Source organism: Corylus avellana, chromosome ca7 (genome assembly GCF_901000735.1).
Source record: "Corylus avellana chromosome ca7, CavTom2PMs-1.0".
NCBI lineage: Eukaryota > Viridiplantae > Streptophyta > Magnoliopsida > Fagales > Betulaceae > Corylus > Corylus avellana.
This window is the reverse complement of record NC_081547.1, coordinates 29,573,595-29,589,782: the sequence shown is the minus strand read 5'-3', so window position 1 is coordinate 29,589,782 and position 16,188 is coordinate 29,573,595. Positions and strand designations below refer to the sequence as shown.

General features: G+C 36.3%; 3 protein-coding genes across 3 annotated transcripts; 1 reads left to right on the top strand and 2 right to left on the bottom strand.

Moving 5' to 3' along the window:
- The first annotated feature begins 526 nt into the window (after positions 1–526).
- LOC132187315 (oil body-associated protein 1A-like) lies at positions 527–1,640 on the top strand. The gene is made up of 3 exons (XM_059601593.1): positions 527–711; positions 795–1,198; positions 1,270–1,640. Exons 1-3 carry the CDS (start codon positions 590–592, stop codon positions 1,443–1,445), a joined length of 702 nt encoding a protein of 233 aa, XP_059457576.1. The 5' UTR covers positions 527–589; the 3' UTR covers positions 1,446–1,640.
- A 2,805-nt stretch (positions 1,641–4,445) lies between these two features.
- Positions 4,446–11,615, bottom strand: LOC132187314 (BTB/POZ domain-containing protein At1g01640-like). Its single transcript, XM_059601592.1, has 3 exons — positions 11,312–11,615; positions 5,487–5,750; positions 4,446–5,093 (listed from the first exon to the last, which is right to left on the bottom strand). Exons 1-3 carry the CDS (start codon positions 11,582–11,584, stop codon positions 4,629–4,631), a joined length of 1,002 nt encoding a protein of 333 aa, XP_059457575.1. The 5' UTR covers positions 11,585–11,615; the 3' UTR covers positions 4,446–4,628.
- Positions 11,616–13,686: 2,071 nt separating this feature from the next.
- LOC132187313 (BTB/POZ domain-containing protein At3g56230-like) lies at positions 13,687–14,778 on the bottom strand. Its single transcript, XM_059601591.1, has 2 exons — positions 14,402–14,778; positions 13,687–14,268 (listed from the first exon to the last, which is right to left on the bottom strand). The coding sequence occupies exons 1-2, from the start codon at positions 14,597–14,599 to the stop codon at positions 13,822–13,824; spliced, it is 645 nt and encodes a 214-aa protein (XP_059457574.1). The 5' UTR covers positions 14,600–14,778; the 3' UTR covers positions 13,687–13,821.
- Between the last annotated feature and the right edge of the window lie 1,410 nt (positions 14,779–16,188).

Sequence of the window (16,188 nt, the reverse complement as noted above, 5' to 3'; positions counted from 1 at the left end):
GGTGGTCATCACTGTTCAGACCAAATAAAGTTGCACCTAAGGCCTTTTTAATTTATGTTTTTTTTTTTTTTCTCTTTTAAATAGTAGCAACCTCAAAGTCGCCGCTATTGACCCCTCATCAACGGCGACTAGAGTCACCGCTGTTTGGACCAAATAGCAGCAATTTTAATGCCTTTTTAGTCGCCGCTGTTTGGACCAAATAGCGGCGATTTTAATGCCTTTTTATTTATTTAATTTTTTTTAAGTGATAATATTTTGATGTTATTTTTTGGAAAAAAAATTATATGAATAGTATTTGGTGGAATAGTGGTGTTCAGTGGTCTTTAACAAACACCACCTAAAAATTCTGCATGTACCCATGGCCCATGGGCCGCGAGCCATTTGGTGAGGTCCTGCAAGGAGGTTAGGGGAGCCACGTTATGAGGCACGTCTGCCACATCCTCTGACACGTGTAACACTGCATGCAACAATAGGCTTATCGAACTCCACAGCTCTATCATGCTGCCAGCCAAGAATGTATAATATAAGAATAAGAGGGTTAAACCAGTGTACCTGTTGTTTGAGAATTAAGCAGCAAAATCAGGAAATCATGTCCACTTACCCAGAGGTTCACGGCGAGCCGACTAAGACCGGCACGGCTTTCCTCGAAACGGCTACCGCCACCATCCAAAACTTTGCTCCCATCAACAAGATCCATCAGCACCTCTGCGCGTACGTATTTGCCTCCTCCTCCTCCTCCTCGCGATCTTTCATCATTTCTCTGTCGTATGATTTATTAATTTGTTATATTTCAGGTTTCATTTTTACGCGTACGACATGACCCGGCAAGTGGAGGCGCACCACTACTGCGGGCACCAGAACGAGGACATGCGGCAGTGCCTCATATACGACAGCCCCGACGCCGATGCCCGGCTCATCGGGCTAGAGTACATCGTATCAGAGAACCTGTTCCTGGGACTGCCGGACGAGGAGAAGCCGCTGTGGCATTCCCACGAGTACGAAGTAAAGAGTGGCGTGCTCTTCATGCCCGGAGTTCCCGGTCCCATAGAGCGGCAGGACTTGGAAAAGGTCGCCAAGACGTACGGCAAGGTCTTCCACTTCTGGCAGGTTGACAGGGGCAACAACCTTCCTCTTGGGCTCCCCCAGGTCATGATGGCCTTAACCAGAGACGGCCAGCTTCACGAAGACCTCCTTAGAGGTGCGTGCTTAATTATTATACAATTAGTTATATTTGAATGGCATTTTAAAAATAAGATTATCCGGACGCAGGTGTAGAGAAGCGTTTCGGGATATCGATTAACAATGAGAGGGAGAATCGAGCCCACATAACGGGGCCAACGCATGGAATACACCCACTGGCGAATGGCGGAGGAAAGGGGCTGAAAACGGAGCTGAGGGAGGTGGACTGCAGGCCCACAGATTCCGTGCCCAGGGTCTTTGTTTGAGTAATTATTAGTGAATATGTAGAGCATATATAATTATATATATATATATATATATATATATATATTTGGTTGGGCACCGGAAAGTCTACGTACATATAGAATGTAGTGTGCTCGTTGTGTAATTTTCTTGTGAGAGACCTGCCTTTGTAAGTGTTATATTTTTATGTAATAATAGATAATAATATTTCTAGCTCTTTCATTTGATCAGGAACTTTTCTTGAGCGAGTAAATTAATATTTGTCTATTCAATATTTCATTAGTATATGATCACTAATTGCTTCATTTGGCTTGAAATTTTAATCAATTAGTGAGAATACGGTCATCTCTAATTAGAATCCTGGTCATGATAATCTTCATTTTCACATCCTTTTTTTTTTAAAAAAAAAAAAAAAAAAAAAAATTCTGATATATATGTGAATTAATGATCCTCTAATCTGACTCGCACATGTATATATGAGGAGGCCGATAGGGTGCCTAGCTAGTCCTAGTGCCAAAGAGAAACAGACAAACCATTACTCCCAACTGGTACCAAATTAATGGTTTATTATAAATAAAATATGAGAAAATGAAATCTAAATCATTTGATTTTAAAACTATAAACTCGGTTTCAACTTAAAAAAATTAGTTTCGTTTTATATTTGTTGTTATATATATATATATATTTGCTGGTGAAAGTTTTTTTAAAAATATTTTTTAATAAATAAAAGAAATCTCACCGTACGGTGGCCGGCCACCACATCTATTGGTGCTGTCGTTACGGGGCCACCAGAAGATGGCCACTCCCATATGGCGGCCCCAACACCAAGCCATTTTGTTTGTGGTGCTTTTTTATTAAAAAAAAAAAAAAAAAATCATTATTTATTTCTCATTCATGTATGAGCAACACCTACAACTGAAAAAAAAATTGTAAATGAACAATATCCACCCTTAAAAAAAAAAAATTATATATATATTAAAAAATTGGATTCCGCAAAGAATTTTATAATTTATTTTGAACTAGAAAAAACTTTACTTTAAATTCCTGAAATACTGCACAGAAAACTCACCAAAATTAAAAAACTCTCAATTTACACATCTAAACTTTCAAGTTCTCGATTTAGCCATTAACTTCTAAGAGCATCTCCAACAGTGTAGCTAAAAATGAGATATTAACTATATTTAGCTATTTTTACCTTTTTTTTTTACTCCAACAAAATAGTTTCATATTAGCTATTATGCCTTAACTGCTACAGTGAATAGCTTCATATTGCTATTCACCGTAACACACTAGATTGTTGAATATAATATTATTTTCACATTATTTTCTCTCTTGTCTCCCTCTCTCAACGTTTCTCTCTCTTCTCTCTTTTGTTCATGAATTTCTGAAACAAATTCAAGTCTTTTGAATCACTAAAAACTCACAAAAAAAAAAAATTGAATGGCAATGCGAAAGTGAAAGAGAGAGAGAGCTAATTGCAAAGCTGGCCATGGGGGGTTTGGGTTAAGAGGAAATAGCTGGTCATGGGATGTTGAGAGGGAAGAGGTAGAGCAAGAGTGAGAGAGAGAGAGGGAGCTAATTGCAGAGCTGGCCGCAAGAGTGAGAGAGAGAGAGAGGGAGCTAATTGCAGAGCTGGTCATGGGGGTTTTGGGTTGAGAGGGAAGAGTGAGAGAGAGAGAGAAAAGTGAAAATAAAATAAAATAAAATAAAAGATTAAAAAATAATATTTAAAAAAATAGAGAATGAAACAAAGAATCTGTTGGAATTGGCATTAAAAAATGAGTAGCTAAAATAGAGAATTATGTTTTTTGACTAGGTAGAATACCTCTTACTGCTGGAAATGCCTAAAAAAAAACTAAATACGTTTTTTTTTTTTTTTTTTTTTTTTAAATCTCATTTTTTCCATTCATATTTTCACAAGATTGCGTATTGTCTTCTATCAGCCAAAACTTCAATTTTGATGTATCCAACTTTTTGTTTCCTTCCACTTTTGCTCCATTCCTCATAGGGATTTTCCTCCCAAGCAAACTCTATCAGACGTAAGTAGTGTAAAATCTAATTCTTGTCTTTATTTTTATTTTTATAGAGAAAGGAGAGAGCATATATATATATATATATATATATATATATTTTTTTTTTTTAACCTCGGGACCATGGATTTACTCCGGGTGGATCTTAATCCCACTCATTGTGACCCACGGGTCATTTATTATTATTATTATTATTATTATTATTATATATTAAAAAATAAAAAATTTAACTGTGTTTGACTCCATCAGTCACAAAGTGACCCTGGTAATACTTTTTTTTTATTTTATTATTATTATTTTTTAATATAATAATTTTTTATTTATAAATAAGGGCAAATTTGAAATTTTAAAAAAATTTGGGGGTATAAAGGTCTTTTACTAAATCTACAGTTTGATTTAACTGCAAAAGCTAACGGTAAAGGGGGTATTTGGAACGAAACGAAAATTTGATACACCAAAGTAAGAGTTTTTGAACAATGAAAAGTGTCTGCAAAAAGCACGAAAGTATAGGGGGTGTAAATGAAATTTTCTATTTTTTTTTTTTAAATTAAAAAAAAAAAAAAAGGAAAAAAAATTAAGAAAAAATTTGAAATTTTATAAAAAAGTCATGGATATAAACTTTATTTTATAACTTTTAACATTTTAATTTTTAAATTTCTGATGGTCTACTCAAAGCGAGCGGTAGTTAAATTTTTTCAAAAATCTATTTGAAAAATGAAGATGAAAAAAAAAAAAAAAAACCATTTTTTTCTTTAAGTTGACAACAGGCTAGAATCCAGCTGGCGCATGGCAGGCATTACGAGGGGAGGGAGAATCAGCGGATTTGGGAACATTGAGAAAAACTTATATGCGGATGGTTCACAAAACCCCAATTTTGTGCCGGACACATCAGCATGCATGGAACACTAAGAAAAAAAATACAACCACACCAGATTGAGTAATTCCATGATGAAAGACGAAAAGGATAGCAGGCATTTCACAAAAATAGCCCAATTCTTGTCAGAGTAATATAAAAAACATTATAAATTCTAAAAATTTATACAAATCTCACCCATATCTAATGTCATTAAGAAAACAAAGTCTATGTATAAACAATAAGATTCCACAGGAATAAGTTCTTAGCTATTTTTATCTAGAGAAATGAACACATATATCTCATTCTGTCCAGTAATTCCCTTACAATGAAATCATTTTCTTTTTGGCTTCCATCAATGATGCCCTTGTTATCTGCACACAGAGATGTGGGTTCTTGAGTGCAAATTCCTCATATCTATCTGAGAAAGCTATGTCCTCCATGTTTTTGGCGATGAAGTTCAAAATTGACTCCTTCAGGGATATGTTAGAACAAATATCTGAGATCTCTAAAAAATCAAGAGCATTGGATGTATTCATAGACCTAAACATGTGACGGTCACAAAACTTCTGTAAGTATGAGATTTCATACTTGTCGGCTGCTAGTGACAAAGAGTATACATGCTTCTCCACTTTTTCTTTAGGCAAGCTCCCAATATAGAGGAATTCCAAAAGGCACTCGAGCTCTTCATAGTTCAACTCTGACAATGTTAGGGTGTCCATTGGTGGCACTTTACATACATCTGACTCTGAGTCTAGCATATTTTTAAAGATTTGTGATCTTGCTGCCTATAAATAACATGATATACAAAGTAAAATGATTAGCAATATGTTTTTATCATTTTTATGAAATCAGTGATATAGTTGGCTCTCTAATATAATACTTTATGAGGCAAAATAAGTTGCAATAAAACGTTATATAAAACCATCATTTAATCATATCATAAATATTTTAACACTCCTCTTGGTTTGAAACCAGACAACACATGAAACATTTTAATTGAAATGGGAGATAAACTATAGAGTAAGGATTCAAACTTTAAGACTTTTCCTCTAATACTATGTAAAAACCAATAATTATCCCCAAAATTTAGGCTAATAATAAAGTATAAATTTAACCATTTAATTAATAGGGAACTATTCCATATACATATAAGAGAGAGAGAGAGAGAGAGAGAAAACCAGTAAAGCTCTATGTGCGGGCATGGAAAGCCCATTATTGGCTGGCTTGAGCTGTATATCGGTGTGAGTTTGATCTTTAAGTGCAGTAAAGAAACCAGCGCCAAGAAAGCTAACTTCCTCTTTTAGTACATTTACTTCCTCTTTTAGTCCATTTACTTCCTTTTTTAGTCCATTTGCTTCCTCTTTTAGTCCATTTGCTTCCTCTTTTAGTCTATTTTTCGTATGCTTCGCATCCAACATCCAGTGTGAAACATGCACGAGTGTCTGCAGGGAAGCATTGAAGAGATATCCAAAATATAAGTATAAAATAGTAAAAATAAGGTTTTACTTGCAACTATTGCAACATCAATGAAGCACTTTCCATATCTACCAATAACATTCACATGTAGAGCATTTAAATCCAGTTCAGCAAATATTTAGCTAAAGAACACATCTTTTCTAATTTAGCTATCCATTTTTTTTCAAAGCACCTACATCTAGGTCAACAATTTAGCTATCTACTTTCACTTTTTAAAGTAATGACTAGATGGGCCAGAATGGAAATTAAGCCCATCATCTTTTGCTCCGAGCTTTGAATGGGCCAAATCCACATCAAGAAATAATCTTGAGCCCACAACCCCCTAGGTATACAAAATCCTATAGAAGTTCTTTTTTCTCATTTTAAATCCTCAAGCGACCCATTTAGGTATTTTTATCATTTTGGGAGTGGAAAGAAGACATTGCAACCTTATTAGTAAATTAGTAGTAGGGTTCATTAATCAATGTTGAGATCACTAATGCCTAAGTTGATTTTGGTCCTAATTTGTACATTCTATGACTTGTTGCAACATTTTTGAGTCGTCTAGAGGAAACATGGTCATTGTTCTTCTCTCAACGAGACATGGCTTTGTTTTTAGAGTTACCTGTATTCCAATGTAGCATGCTCATTCAATAATAATGAAATATATGCTTCGCTTAGAAGGAAAAAAAAAATGCATGCTCATTCAATGCTAATGAAATATATTCCTCAAAATGCATGCTCATTCAATAAAAATGAAATATATTCTTCAAAATGCAGGCTAAAAGGGTGGATCCATAGAGTCTCTCGCTTGGAATGCACGTGGCCAAAAAAATGGGTACTTGTTTCGAGGAAAATTGGGTGTGTGTCTGTGTGTTTTCCTGAGTATCACTTGCTATCAAACTTTAGAGATGTTCAGTTATCCCTATAAAAAGAATGGATAATGAGCTTCTCTATTTCACAATCCATATTAGATTTTATAAATCTAATGATATATTTGTGCCACTCATTTAAAAATTTTAAATAGTTCTCTGTTTCAAGTGAAATACAAAGGATCTTATTCCTAAAAGAACACGCTTATTGGAAAGTGATAGATGCGATCATGCTCTATCATGTCAGATTAGTTGAAAATCGATAGCTTCTCTCTCTCTCTCTCTCCTCTAGTGGCGGCGCGTGCTGCTAGGTCTCAATGCCGGCTCGAATCCATCCTTCGAGTCAGTCACAGGCGGTCAGGGATGTAGTCTGCTCTGTTGTAGGAGGTGGTTTTAGGTTGTTATCGGTCCAATTAGTGAAGCATTCTGTCTTTTTAGATCGCCAAAGCGTGGAAGCGCGTGCATTGGTCCTCTCTATTTTGGTTCTTTGTTGGGTGTTTCTCCTTCAGTAAATATCGTCTCTTTCTCTTGGTAGCAATGTAAGAGGCGTGAGCAGGAGCGTGTGTTTCTTCTCGGAGGCTAGAGTGTGGGTCTAGTGATGGAGACACGGTTCTCCATAGAGGCTAAATCGTTTGAGTTCTCGTTGGTGGAAGGTGCTTTGGGTGGAGGAAAGAACGAAGGGCTTCTCATGTGTTGTATTTTGGGGATCTTGTGTACCGCCTGGTTGTCTTTGACAATGGAGGAGCTATTGCGGTGCTCTGATCTCAACGATTTTGTTAAATTCTTTCGGGAGGGATCGCAGGTGTTCACTGTGCGAAGAGGGGGTAATAGGGCCGGTCGATTTCTGGAGGTGGCAATCTTCTCAATGGGTGGCCGAAGAGGGGCTTCTTCTGCTCCCTGAGGGTTGTGAAGGGCATGGTTGGAGCCGTTTTGCAGTCGAGTTGAATAAGGTGATGGATTTTTTGAAGCCACGATTAGACCTTCTGGTGCTTCACCCCCGGCTGAGAAGAAGATTGGGAAGAAGGCATGGTTAGGATTGAGGTTTGATCCAGCTCTTCGCGGTGGGGAAAGGTCTTTACTTGTAGAGGGCATGCCGTTGTATGTGGATGCAGTGCGAACGGTGGCTAGCTCGTCGGCAAGCTTTGGGGAACAGTTAAGACATAAATCGACATGTCGGTGGTAACTCATTAGGCAAGGACCCGTGACAACAAGTAGAAGTCCATAGCTTGAGGCCAAGATTCTTTTCCTGTTTGTGTTGCAAGCCACAAGGAGGATTTGCAGCAAGGAAAGGTGCTGATGCAATCTCTTCTTTGGGTGTGGAAGGCTCAACTCATGAGGATTAGAGTTTAAGTGGACCGGGTTGTGGGGGATGTTCTTGAAGGCTAAAGGTTCTTGGACTTTCTCTGAAGCCCAAGTCCCCTCAGTGAGCTAGGTGTCAAAAGACTTTGGGCCACCAAATGCAAGACCAAATCACGGCCCATGACCCATTCTTTTTACTGATATGGGTTTACTGTTGGAGCTCGGGCCCTCTTTGGGTATGGGCTTATCCAACGCAGTTTTTGCCTCGCCGGAGGTCCAGTTTGTTGGGTCAACCACAGTGAGCCTAGATGTCGCTAGTGCTCCTACCTTCGTTCCTCCAAGGTCAGAGGCCCAGCCGGTTGTGATTCAGAGGTCATCATTTGTTGTCCAGGGTTCAATGACCTCCCCAGCAAATCCAATTGAAGTTGAGGCTACTTTCTTTGTTCCTCTGAGGTTGGAGGCCCTGTCGACTGTGACCTAGAGGCCACCGATTGCTGAGTTTGTTGCCTAGGGTCCGATGACATCGTTTGTTGAGGTCCGGCCTGTTGGCTCCTCTCCAGCGAGCCCAATTGACGTTGGGGCTGATTTCTCCTTTCCTACAAGGTTGGTTGCCCCACCGATTGAGACCTAGTGTTTGCCGTTTGCTGAGATCGTTGCCTAGAAATCGTCGGGGGCTGCCCACCTTCCAATGTCTACGAGTGTCATTTGAAAAACCCCTCTAGCAAGGGATTTTCTATGGTGGGGTTTCCTCAAGCAGAGCTCCTCTGTTGTGGCCTTTTCCCAACCTTCTTCGGTTGTGTTGGGCTTGCCGGTTGATCTGGCTTCTTCAGCGTCTCCTCTGGCAATTGACAAGGGAGGTGCTATCAAGTCATTTGGATTGGTTCATTCCCAGCAGTGGCCGGTTCCGTCATTGGAGTTGGTGGTGCGTGAACAGAGAGACGATTTTTCGGATGGGGACGATAGAGATTTTCACTACCCTCTGGGTATTTTCCTCCTTCCACCCCCTTGGATTGGGCTTTGGTTTGCGTTAAGGATGTTGGTCCTGTGAAGGGGGTCTCGTGTGAGGGGAATGTGGATAAGACTAGCGCTCCTGTCGGCCATCGAGGAGGATCATTCTCGGGAGGTACAAGGGGTTTGCTCTCTAAGTCTAGAGGTAGAAGGGAGCTATTGAACTTGGAATGCTCCATTAACTATGACACGTTAGGCGCGTCCTCTAGGTGTGGGAAAGGCAAGGCTCACGTTTTGTAGCGTTGAGTTGTTCATTTGGGCTTTGTGGGTTTGAGGGCTTTTCGGGTTTGTGGGTTGTTATTTGGTGTTTTAATTGGGTTTTTGTGTCGCTCGTTTTAGTTAGGTGGTGCTTGTGTATACTATCTGTGGCACCTTATGCTTTTTATAAAATTTCAATTACTTATCAAAAATATGTTTATACTAAATACCAAAAAAAAAAAAAATTGTGATAAACACAATTCAAAATAGAAATTAAGTATTTTATAACACAATATGTGTATCCCAAAAAGGATATCTACCCAACTTCACAAATATGTGTCAAAGGTATATCAATAAAGTCACATATAAGCACTAGTACAAAAAAAGAGACAAAAATGCAAAAACAATGTGTCCAAATTTTTTCATGAACCTAAAATTTTCAAGAACCTAAATAAAACACGTTCTTGGACTCCAAAGCCATGATTTATGAACCTACTTTGTTCAAGTTAAATCAGTATATGAACTTTACTCTTAAAGACTTCCAACTTACAAGTTACAATTGTAACGTGACTTGTGAGTTCTTGTGATGTAGGATGAGAAAAGAATATTTGGTCTTTAGATTTATTTAGGTTTATTAATTATTGAGGTCATTAGTATTTTTAAGAGTTGTATTATTTTATAATTCAATAATGGGCTTGGCCCAAAAGTCAGTCAATTTAAGGTAGGGGTTTCTGTCAAGGTCTATTTAAGTGTTATTTTGTACTCCTATGGAGACAGATTATGATTATGAATAAACATATGTTTTCTTTGAGGTGTGAATCGTCTTCTCTTTTGGTAGTGAGACTCTGAATTAAGTGAGATTTATCTTTACTTTCTTTTGTTTTTTATCTACCTTGTGAGAAATCCTTGCCTCCCATGTCAGTGAGCTAAATCATGGTAGGTGAGTTTAACATGTAACCCTAATAAAAAATTGACAAGTGTCAACACATAGTTGATGACTACGTTTTGCGGACGGGAGGGAGACGTTGCAACCCCACTGATAAATCAATAAGGTACGTTAAGAAAATTGAAAGATTTGGAAAAACATTGTCAATTGTGAGATGAATTGAGGAGGACAAGTGTAGTTTCCCCAAAACAATCTCCAGTCGAATGTAGCAAGAGCCAAAAGGTAGTCCGATGTAGCATTTGGCAATTTACATTGAAGTTACAATCGGTTCTAAGCACAAATCATGGGCATCACAAAAGAAAGAGTTCATGATATTGGTACTTGTGTATTCTTTCGGTGGTAAATTGGATAAGAAATGACGGTCTGTTTTTCTTTTTCTTTTTCTTTTTTTCTTGGATAAAAAAAATCCGTATGAAGTTTCTAAAAGGTAGGCTCTCTCTGAGAAACCTAAATCTACAAAATTATAGTACAAATCTAGGGACATCAATTGAAAATTTCTACTTTTACTTCCTCATTTTATCACTTTAGAATCCTCACTTTATTTTCTAAAAGATCAAACTAAGCTATCTACCAGCAATCGAAGATCAGAATTCCGCCTCACCAAAACCAATGGTAGAAAAAAGGCAACAACAAGCAACCCAGATCAAAATTCACATCAAGGACCAGACTTTTGAAGAACCTGAACAAGTTATAATAGTCGGAAAAACCAGAAGAAAAAAAGAAGAGCAAAACACCAAAACGTTAAACGAAAATTTCATGCATACAAAGATGGTCAATTGTATAATTAAACGAAACACATATCCAAAAAAGTGACCGTGTATGCCGAGCTTTGGATGGGCTATATCCGCACCAAGAAATAATATCGAGCCCACAAACCCTGTTGTACAAAATCCTCAAGGTCTTAAAAAAGTCCTGAAGCAACCTCTTTTTCCCTTCAGTTAATGAAGTCCTCAAGAAGTTATTTTTCTTTCTAATGCGCCAAACAAAAGAATTTCATACAGGCCATGTAGCTTGTTTACGCAATTTTCGCCATTTAATCCAATCATACTCGATCAAAAACCTCTCAAATATTAGCCTTTTGTTGCGATAAAATATAGTTTAGACTTATTGATTTAATAAAAGTTACTCAATATAACAACTAAGAGAACTAAACATGAAAATTATCAAATGCACAAAAGAAACAAATCAAGCGACAAGAAGAAACATGAAAGTAGATAGAGCTTGCCTCAGACGACTTTCGTGTAATACCACTTCCTTTCTCCCTTTCAAACTCGTTCATGAGATCGATTATCTTCCGAACTCCATCGATGCAAGCATTACATATTTTACCCGCAGTAACAAACCCATGATTAAGCACATGTTGTGGTGTACAGATACGGCAGTCCATCAGCCGCTGTGTGTAACGGGCTGCTGTAGAGGGGTAGCTTGTCTTTTTTTGTTTTTTGTAAGTAGCTGGTATTTTAGAGTGAAAGGAAGATGGAGACGTCTGATTTAGCATTTAGGGTTTGGGACCTTTTGGTAGATTTAGCTGTAACCCGTTCGGCCCTTGTTTGTTTTGGAAAGCGATATATGTGCTCCTAATTTAATAATGTTATTAGGTGGATAAATTATATATTTATTTTTAAACAAGGCCATATATCCCATATTTATCTTAAAATTATTTCATAAAGGGTAACTTGATAATTCTAATTAACTTTTAATTTTTTCAACAATAATGTTTGAGCATTGTGCCATTGTGGGATACTTGTAGGATAAAAAATGGATAATAACTTCAAATAAGTTATGGTGTCAATCGGGTGTTTTGTGTTTTCCAATAAGAAGCAGACACCTCAGCTAAAAACACAAAAAATAAAAATAAAAATATAACATTTCACACAAAAAAAATTTCTTTCTCTTGACAAATTACTTATCGACAAAACTACTGACAAAACCATGGTAGTCACTGTCTTGGTTGGTTTTGGAAACTTCTGTGTCGGGGGCTCAGAGGTTTTTGTGGTGGGTAATAAGCGTTGAGTTAGAATGAATGGAAAAGTTCATGAGATTAATTAAGAAATAAAAATACTGTATTTTCATTTCCACTATATCTGGTGTTTTTACTTGATGTATCAAATTCCTATTAAATGCTATAAAAAGAGGTTTTATATCACATCCCGATAGAATGAGCTCTAAAAAAAAAAAAAGTGGTATATTAGCAACGATTAATTTAATGGTCGGTTGAGACTATTACATTAGCATTGTAGAATAGTTGTGAGATAAAAATATATACAAAATTTTTTATTTAAAAAGATTGAGACCAATACATTAGTATTACAAAATAATTATGTGATAAAAATGTAATATATAGCGTTTCTCATATAAAAGAGACAATCGCCTTCTGACAAAGCTTTTTATTTTTTATTTGAGGCAAAATAATCATTTTAACTTTCTTGAAGTGTAAGAGTTTAAAGATTTGTCTAGGAATTTTTGTCTTTTAATTATGTTAATTATTAAAATTATTCTTTTGCCTCTTTTTTTCATCCAAAGAATTGGCATGAGAGGGCGATGTAGCTACTCTAAATGATCCTGGCCGGAGATGGGAAACAAAACTCTGATATGCAATAATACAACGATCCCCGCCACATACCAAACAAGAATCTCTGGTTTCTATGGAAGTTTACAGATTATTGAGAATATTGAGAAGGTAAGTAGGGAGAGAGAAAGGAACACTGAGAAATATTAGAGACTACATTTCATTACAAATTATGGTTTATTTATACAAGTGGCGACACTGTTACTAACAGTTATTTAACTGTTACTAGCCGTTACATTATGACTGTTGGCTTTGTCTCCTTACCTTGTATAAGCTTTGTCTCCTTACCTTGTATGCCTTTATACTTTCCCTCAAGATGAACGATATGAGTGTTGATCTTGGACGTCTTGAGCAATTGATTGCTATGCTTGAATCTCGGGGTTTAACAATTGTGGCCTTTGAATTTACTTGACTTCGACAATTTAGCCGATAGCCCGTATTTGAACTTTGGCCTTCAAAAATTCTATTGCTTGACAATTGTGGCCTTGAAATTTAACTTGACTCCATTAATTTTAACCAAAACCAATAACCCGTAATTTAAATTTTGGCGTTCAATAAAAATAGATCTCGTGGCCTTTAGCTGCAAAAATCAAACACAATAAAAATAACGGGGGCAAGGCTAATAAAAATAAAACACATTGCCAGACAGCACCTCCACGACTGAATTTTGACACACCATCACTTCTCTCTCAATTTTTCACGCATGTCTCCACCACCCTTTGTCTTTTCTTTTCTCCTTTCTTTTTATTTATTTATTTTCTTTTCTCCTTCTCCCACGCTGCTTGGCAGCCTAGTCTTCTTCTTTCTCATCATTTTTCTTTTCTTCTTTCTTTCTACGCCTACCTCCACTCTTTTGTCTTTTCTTCATTTTTTTTTTTTCTTTTCTTTTCCACGATGAAAAGGTTAGCGGAAAAGTGTCAGACATTTCACTAGAACTCATGAGTTTCCTGTCTTGAACATAAATAGCCCAATTCTTGTCAGAGTTATATAAAAAACATTATAAATTCTAAAAATTTATACAAATCTCATCCATATGTAATATGTCATTAAGAAAACAAAGTCTGTGTACAAACAATAACATTCCATAGCAACAAATTCTTAGCTATTTTTATCTAGAGAAATGAACACATATATCTCATTCTGTCCAGTAATTCTTTACCATGAAATCATTTCTTTTTGGCTTTCTTCACTAATGTCCTTGTTATCTGCACACAGAGATGTGGGTTCTTGAGTGCAAATTCCTCATATCTATCTGAGAAAGCTATGTCCTCCATGTTTTTGGCGATGAAGTTCAAAATTGACTCCTTCAGGGATATGTTAGAACAAATATCTGAGATCTCTAAAAAATCAAGAGCATTGGATGTATTCTTAGACCTAAACATGTGACGGTCACAAAACTTCTGTAAGTATGAGATTTCATACTTATTGGCTGCTAGTGACAAAGAGCATACATGCTTCTCCACTTTTTCTTTAGGCAAGCTCCCAATATAGAGGAATTCCAAAAGGCACTCGAGCTCTTCATAGTTAAACTCTGACAGTGTTAGGGTGTCCATTGGTGGCACTTTACATACATCTGAGTCTAGCATATTTTTAAAGATTTGTGATCTTGCTGCCTATAAATAACATAATATACAAAGTAAAATGATTAGTAATATGATTTTTATCATTTTTATGAAATCAGTTTAATAGGGAACTATTCCATATACATATAAGAGAGAGAGAGAGAGAGAGAGAGAGAGAGAAAACCAGTAAAGCTCTATGTGCGGGCATGGAAAGCCCATTATTGGCTGGCTTGAGCTGTATATCGGTGTGAGTTTGATCTTTAAGTGCAGTAAAGAAACCAGCACCAAGAAAGCTAACTTCCTCTTTTAGTCCATTTGCTTCCTCTTTTAGTCCATTTACTTCCTCTTTTAGTCTATTTTTCGTATCCTTCGCATCCAACATCCAGTGTGAAACATGCACAAGTGTCTGAAGGGAAGCATTGAAGAGATATCCCAAATATAAGTATAAAATAGTAAAAATAAGGTTTTACTTGCAACTATTGCAACATCAATGAAGCACTTTCCATATCTACCAATAACATTCACATGTAGAGCATTTAAATCCAGTTCAACGAATATTTAGCTAAAGAACACATCTTTTCTAATTTAAATATTCATTTTTTTTCAAAGCACCTACATCTAGCTCAACAATTTAGCTATTTACTTTCACTTTTTAAAGTAATGACTAGATGGGCTAAAATGGAAATTAAGCCCATCGTCTTTTGCTCCGAGCTTTGAATGGGCCAAATCCACATCAAGAAATAATCTTGAGCTCCCCACAACCCCCTAGGTATACAAAATCCTATAGAAGTTCTTTTTTCTCATTTTAAATCCCCAAGCGACCTCTTTAGGTATTTTTATCATTTTGGGGGTGGAAAGAAGACATTGCAACCTTATTAGTAAATTAGTAGGGTTCATTAATCAATGTTAAGATCACTAATGCCTAAGTTGATTTTGGTCCTAATTTGTACATTTTATGACTTGTTGCAACATTTTTGAGTCGTCTAGAGAAGACATGATCATTATTCTTCTCTCAACGAGACATGGCTTCGTTTTTGAGAGTTACCTGTACTCCAATATGGCTCGGAGGTTTCGGTGATGGGTGATAGGCTTTAAGTTAGAATGAATGATTTTACGAAAAAAAAAAAAAATGAAAGAATGAAAAAGTCCATAAAATTAATTTGAATTAATGATATTGTGTTTTCATATTCACTATATCTAGTGCTTTTACTTGATGCATCAAATTTATATTAAATAATGTAAAATGAGGTTTTATATTACATCATGATAAAAGACGCTATGAAAAAAATATGATATATTAACGAGGACCGATTGGTTGAGACTATCACATTGGTGTTGCAGCTAATTGATCTCTGCCTAAAGCCAGGGCAGTCAACTAATAATATTGTATAACAGAATTTTGTAAGTTTTCTCTTCCATGTCATGGGCATTCCCAGTTACATATGTACGTTGCATGCTTTTCATCATATTTTCTGCTATTTGATCTCACCAAAATAATAAGATGGAAAAATTACACTTTATCTCGAAGTTGAACTATTTTTTTTTTTTTATTCTACTTTTTATGTTTACAAATGGACAATGTATTTCAATGATTTTTTATTTTTTTATTTTTATTTTTTGTAATGTAGCTATTCTGTTTAGAAATTCTGTCTTCACTATACATTTTTTTTAGATGTTAAATCTGTTAAATGACGAGAATATTGTCAAATAAAAAAAAAATACTAAAATTAAAAAAATAAATAAAAATGTAAAAACTAAAAACAGAAATAACCTAAGGCGGTGGTCTGGTGGTGGTTGACCACACCCTCTCCCTGCAACGAGATGCACTGCCCAAGCAGAATCCTGTTGCATACAAGGCACGATTAAAATCACCCAAAAACACAAATTATATTTTGATTAGAGAAAAATTCCATGTGTTTTACCTTGACAGCTTGGGACGTGATTAATTTGTGTGGACAATGATGCAGATCA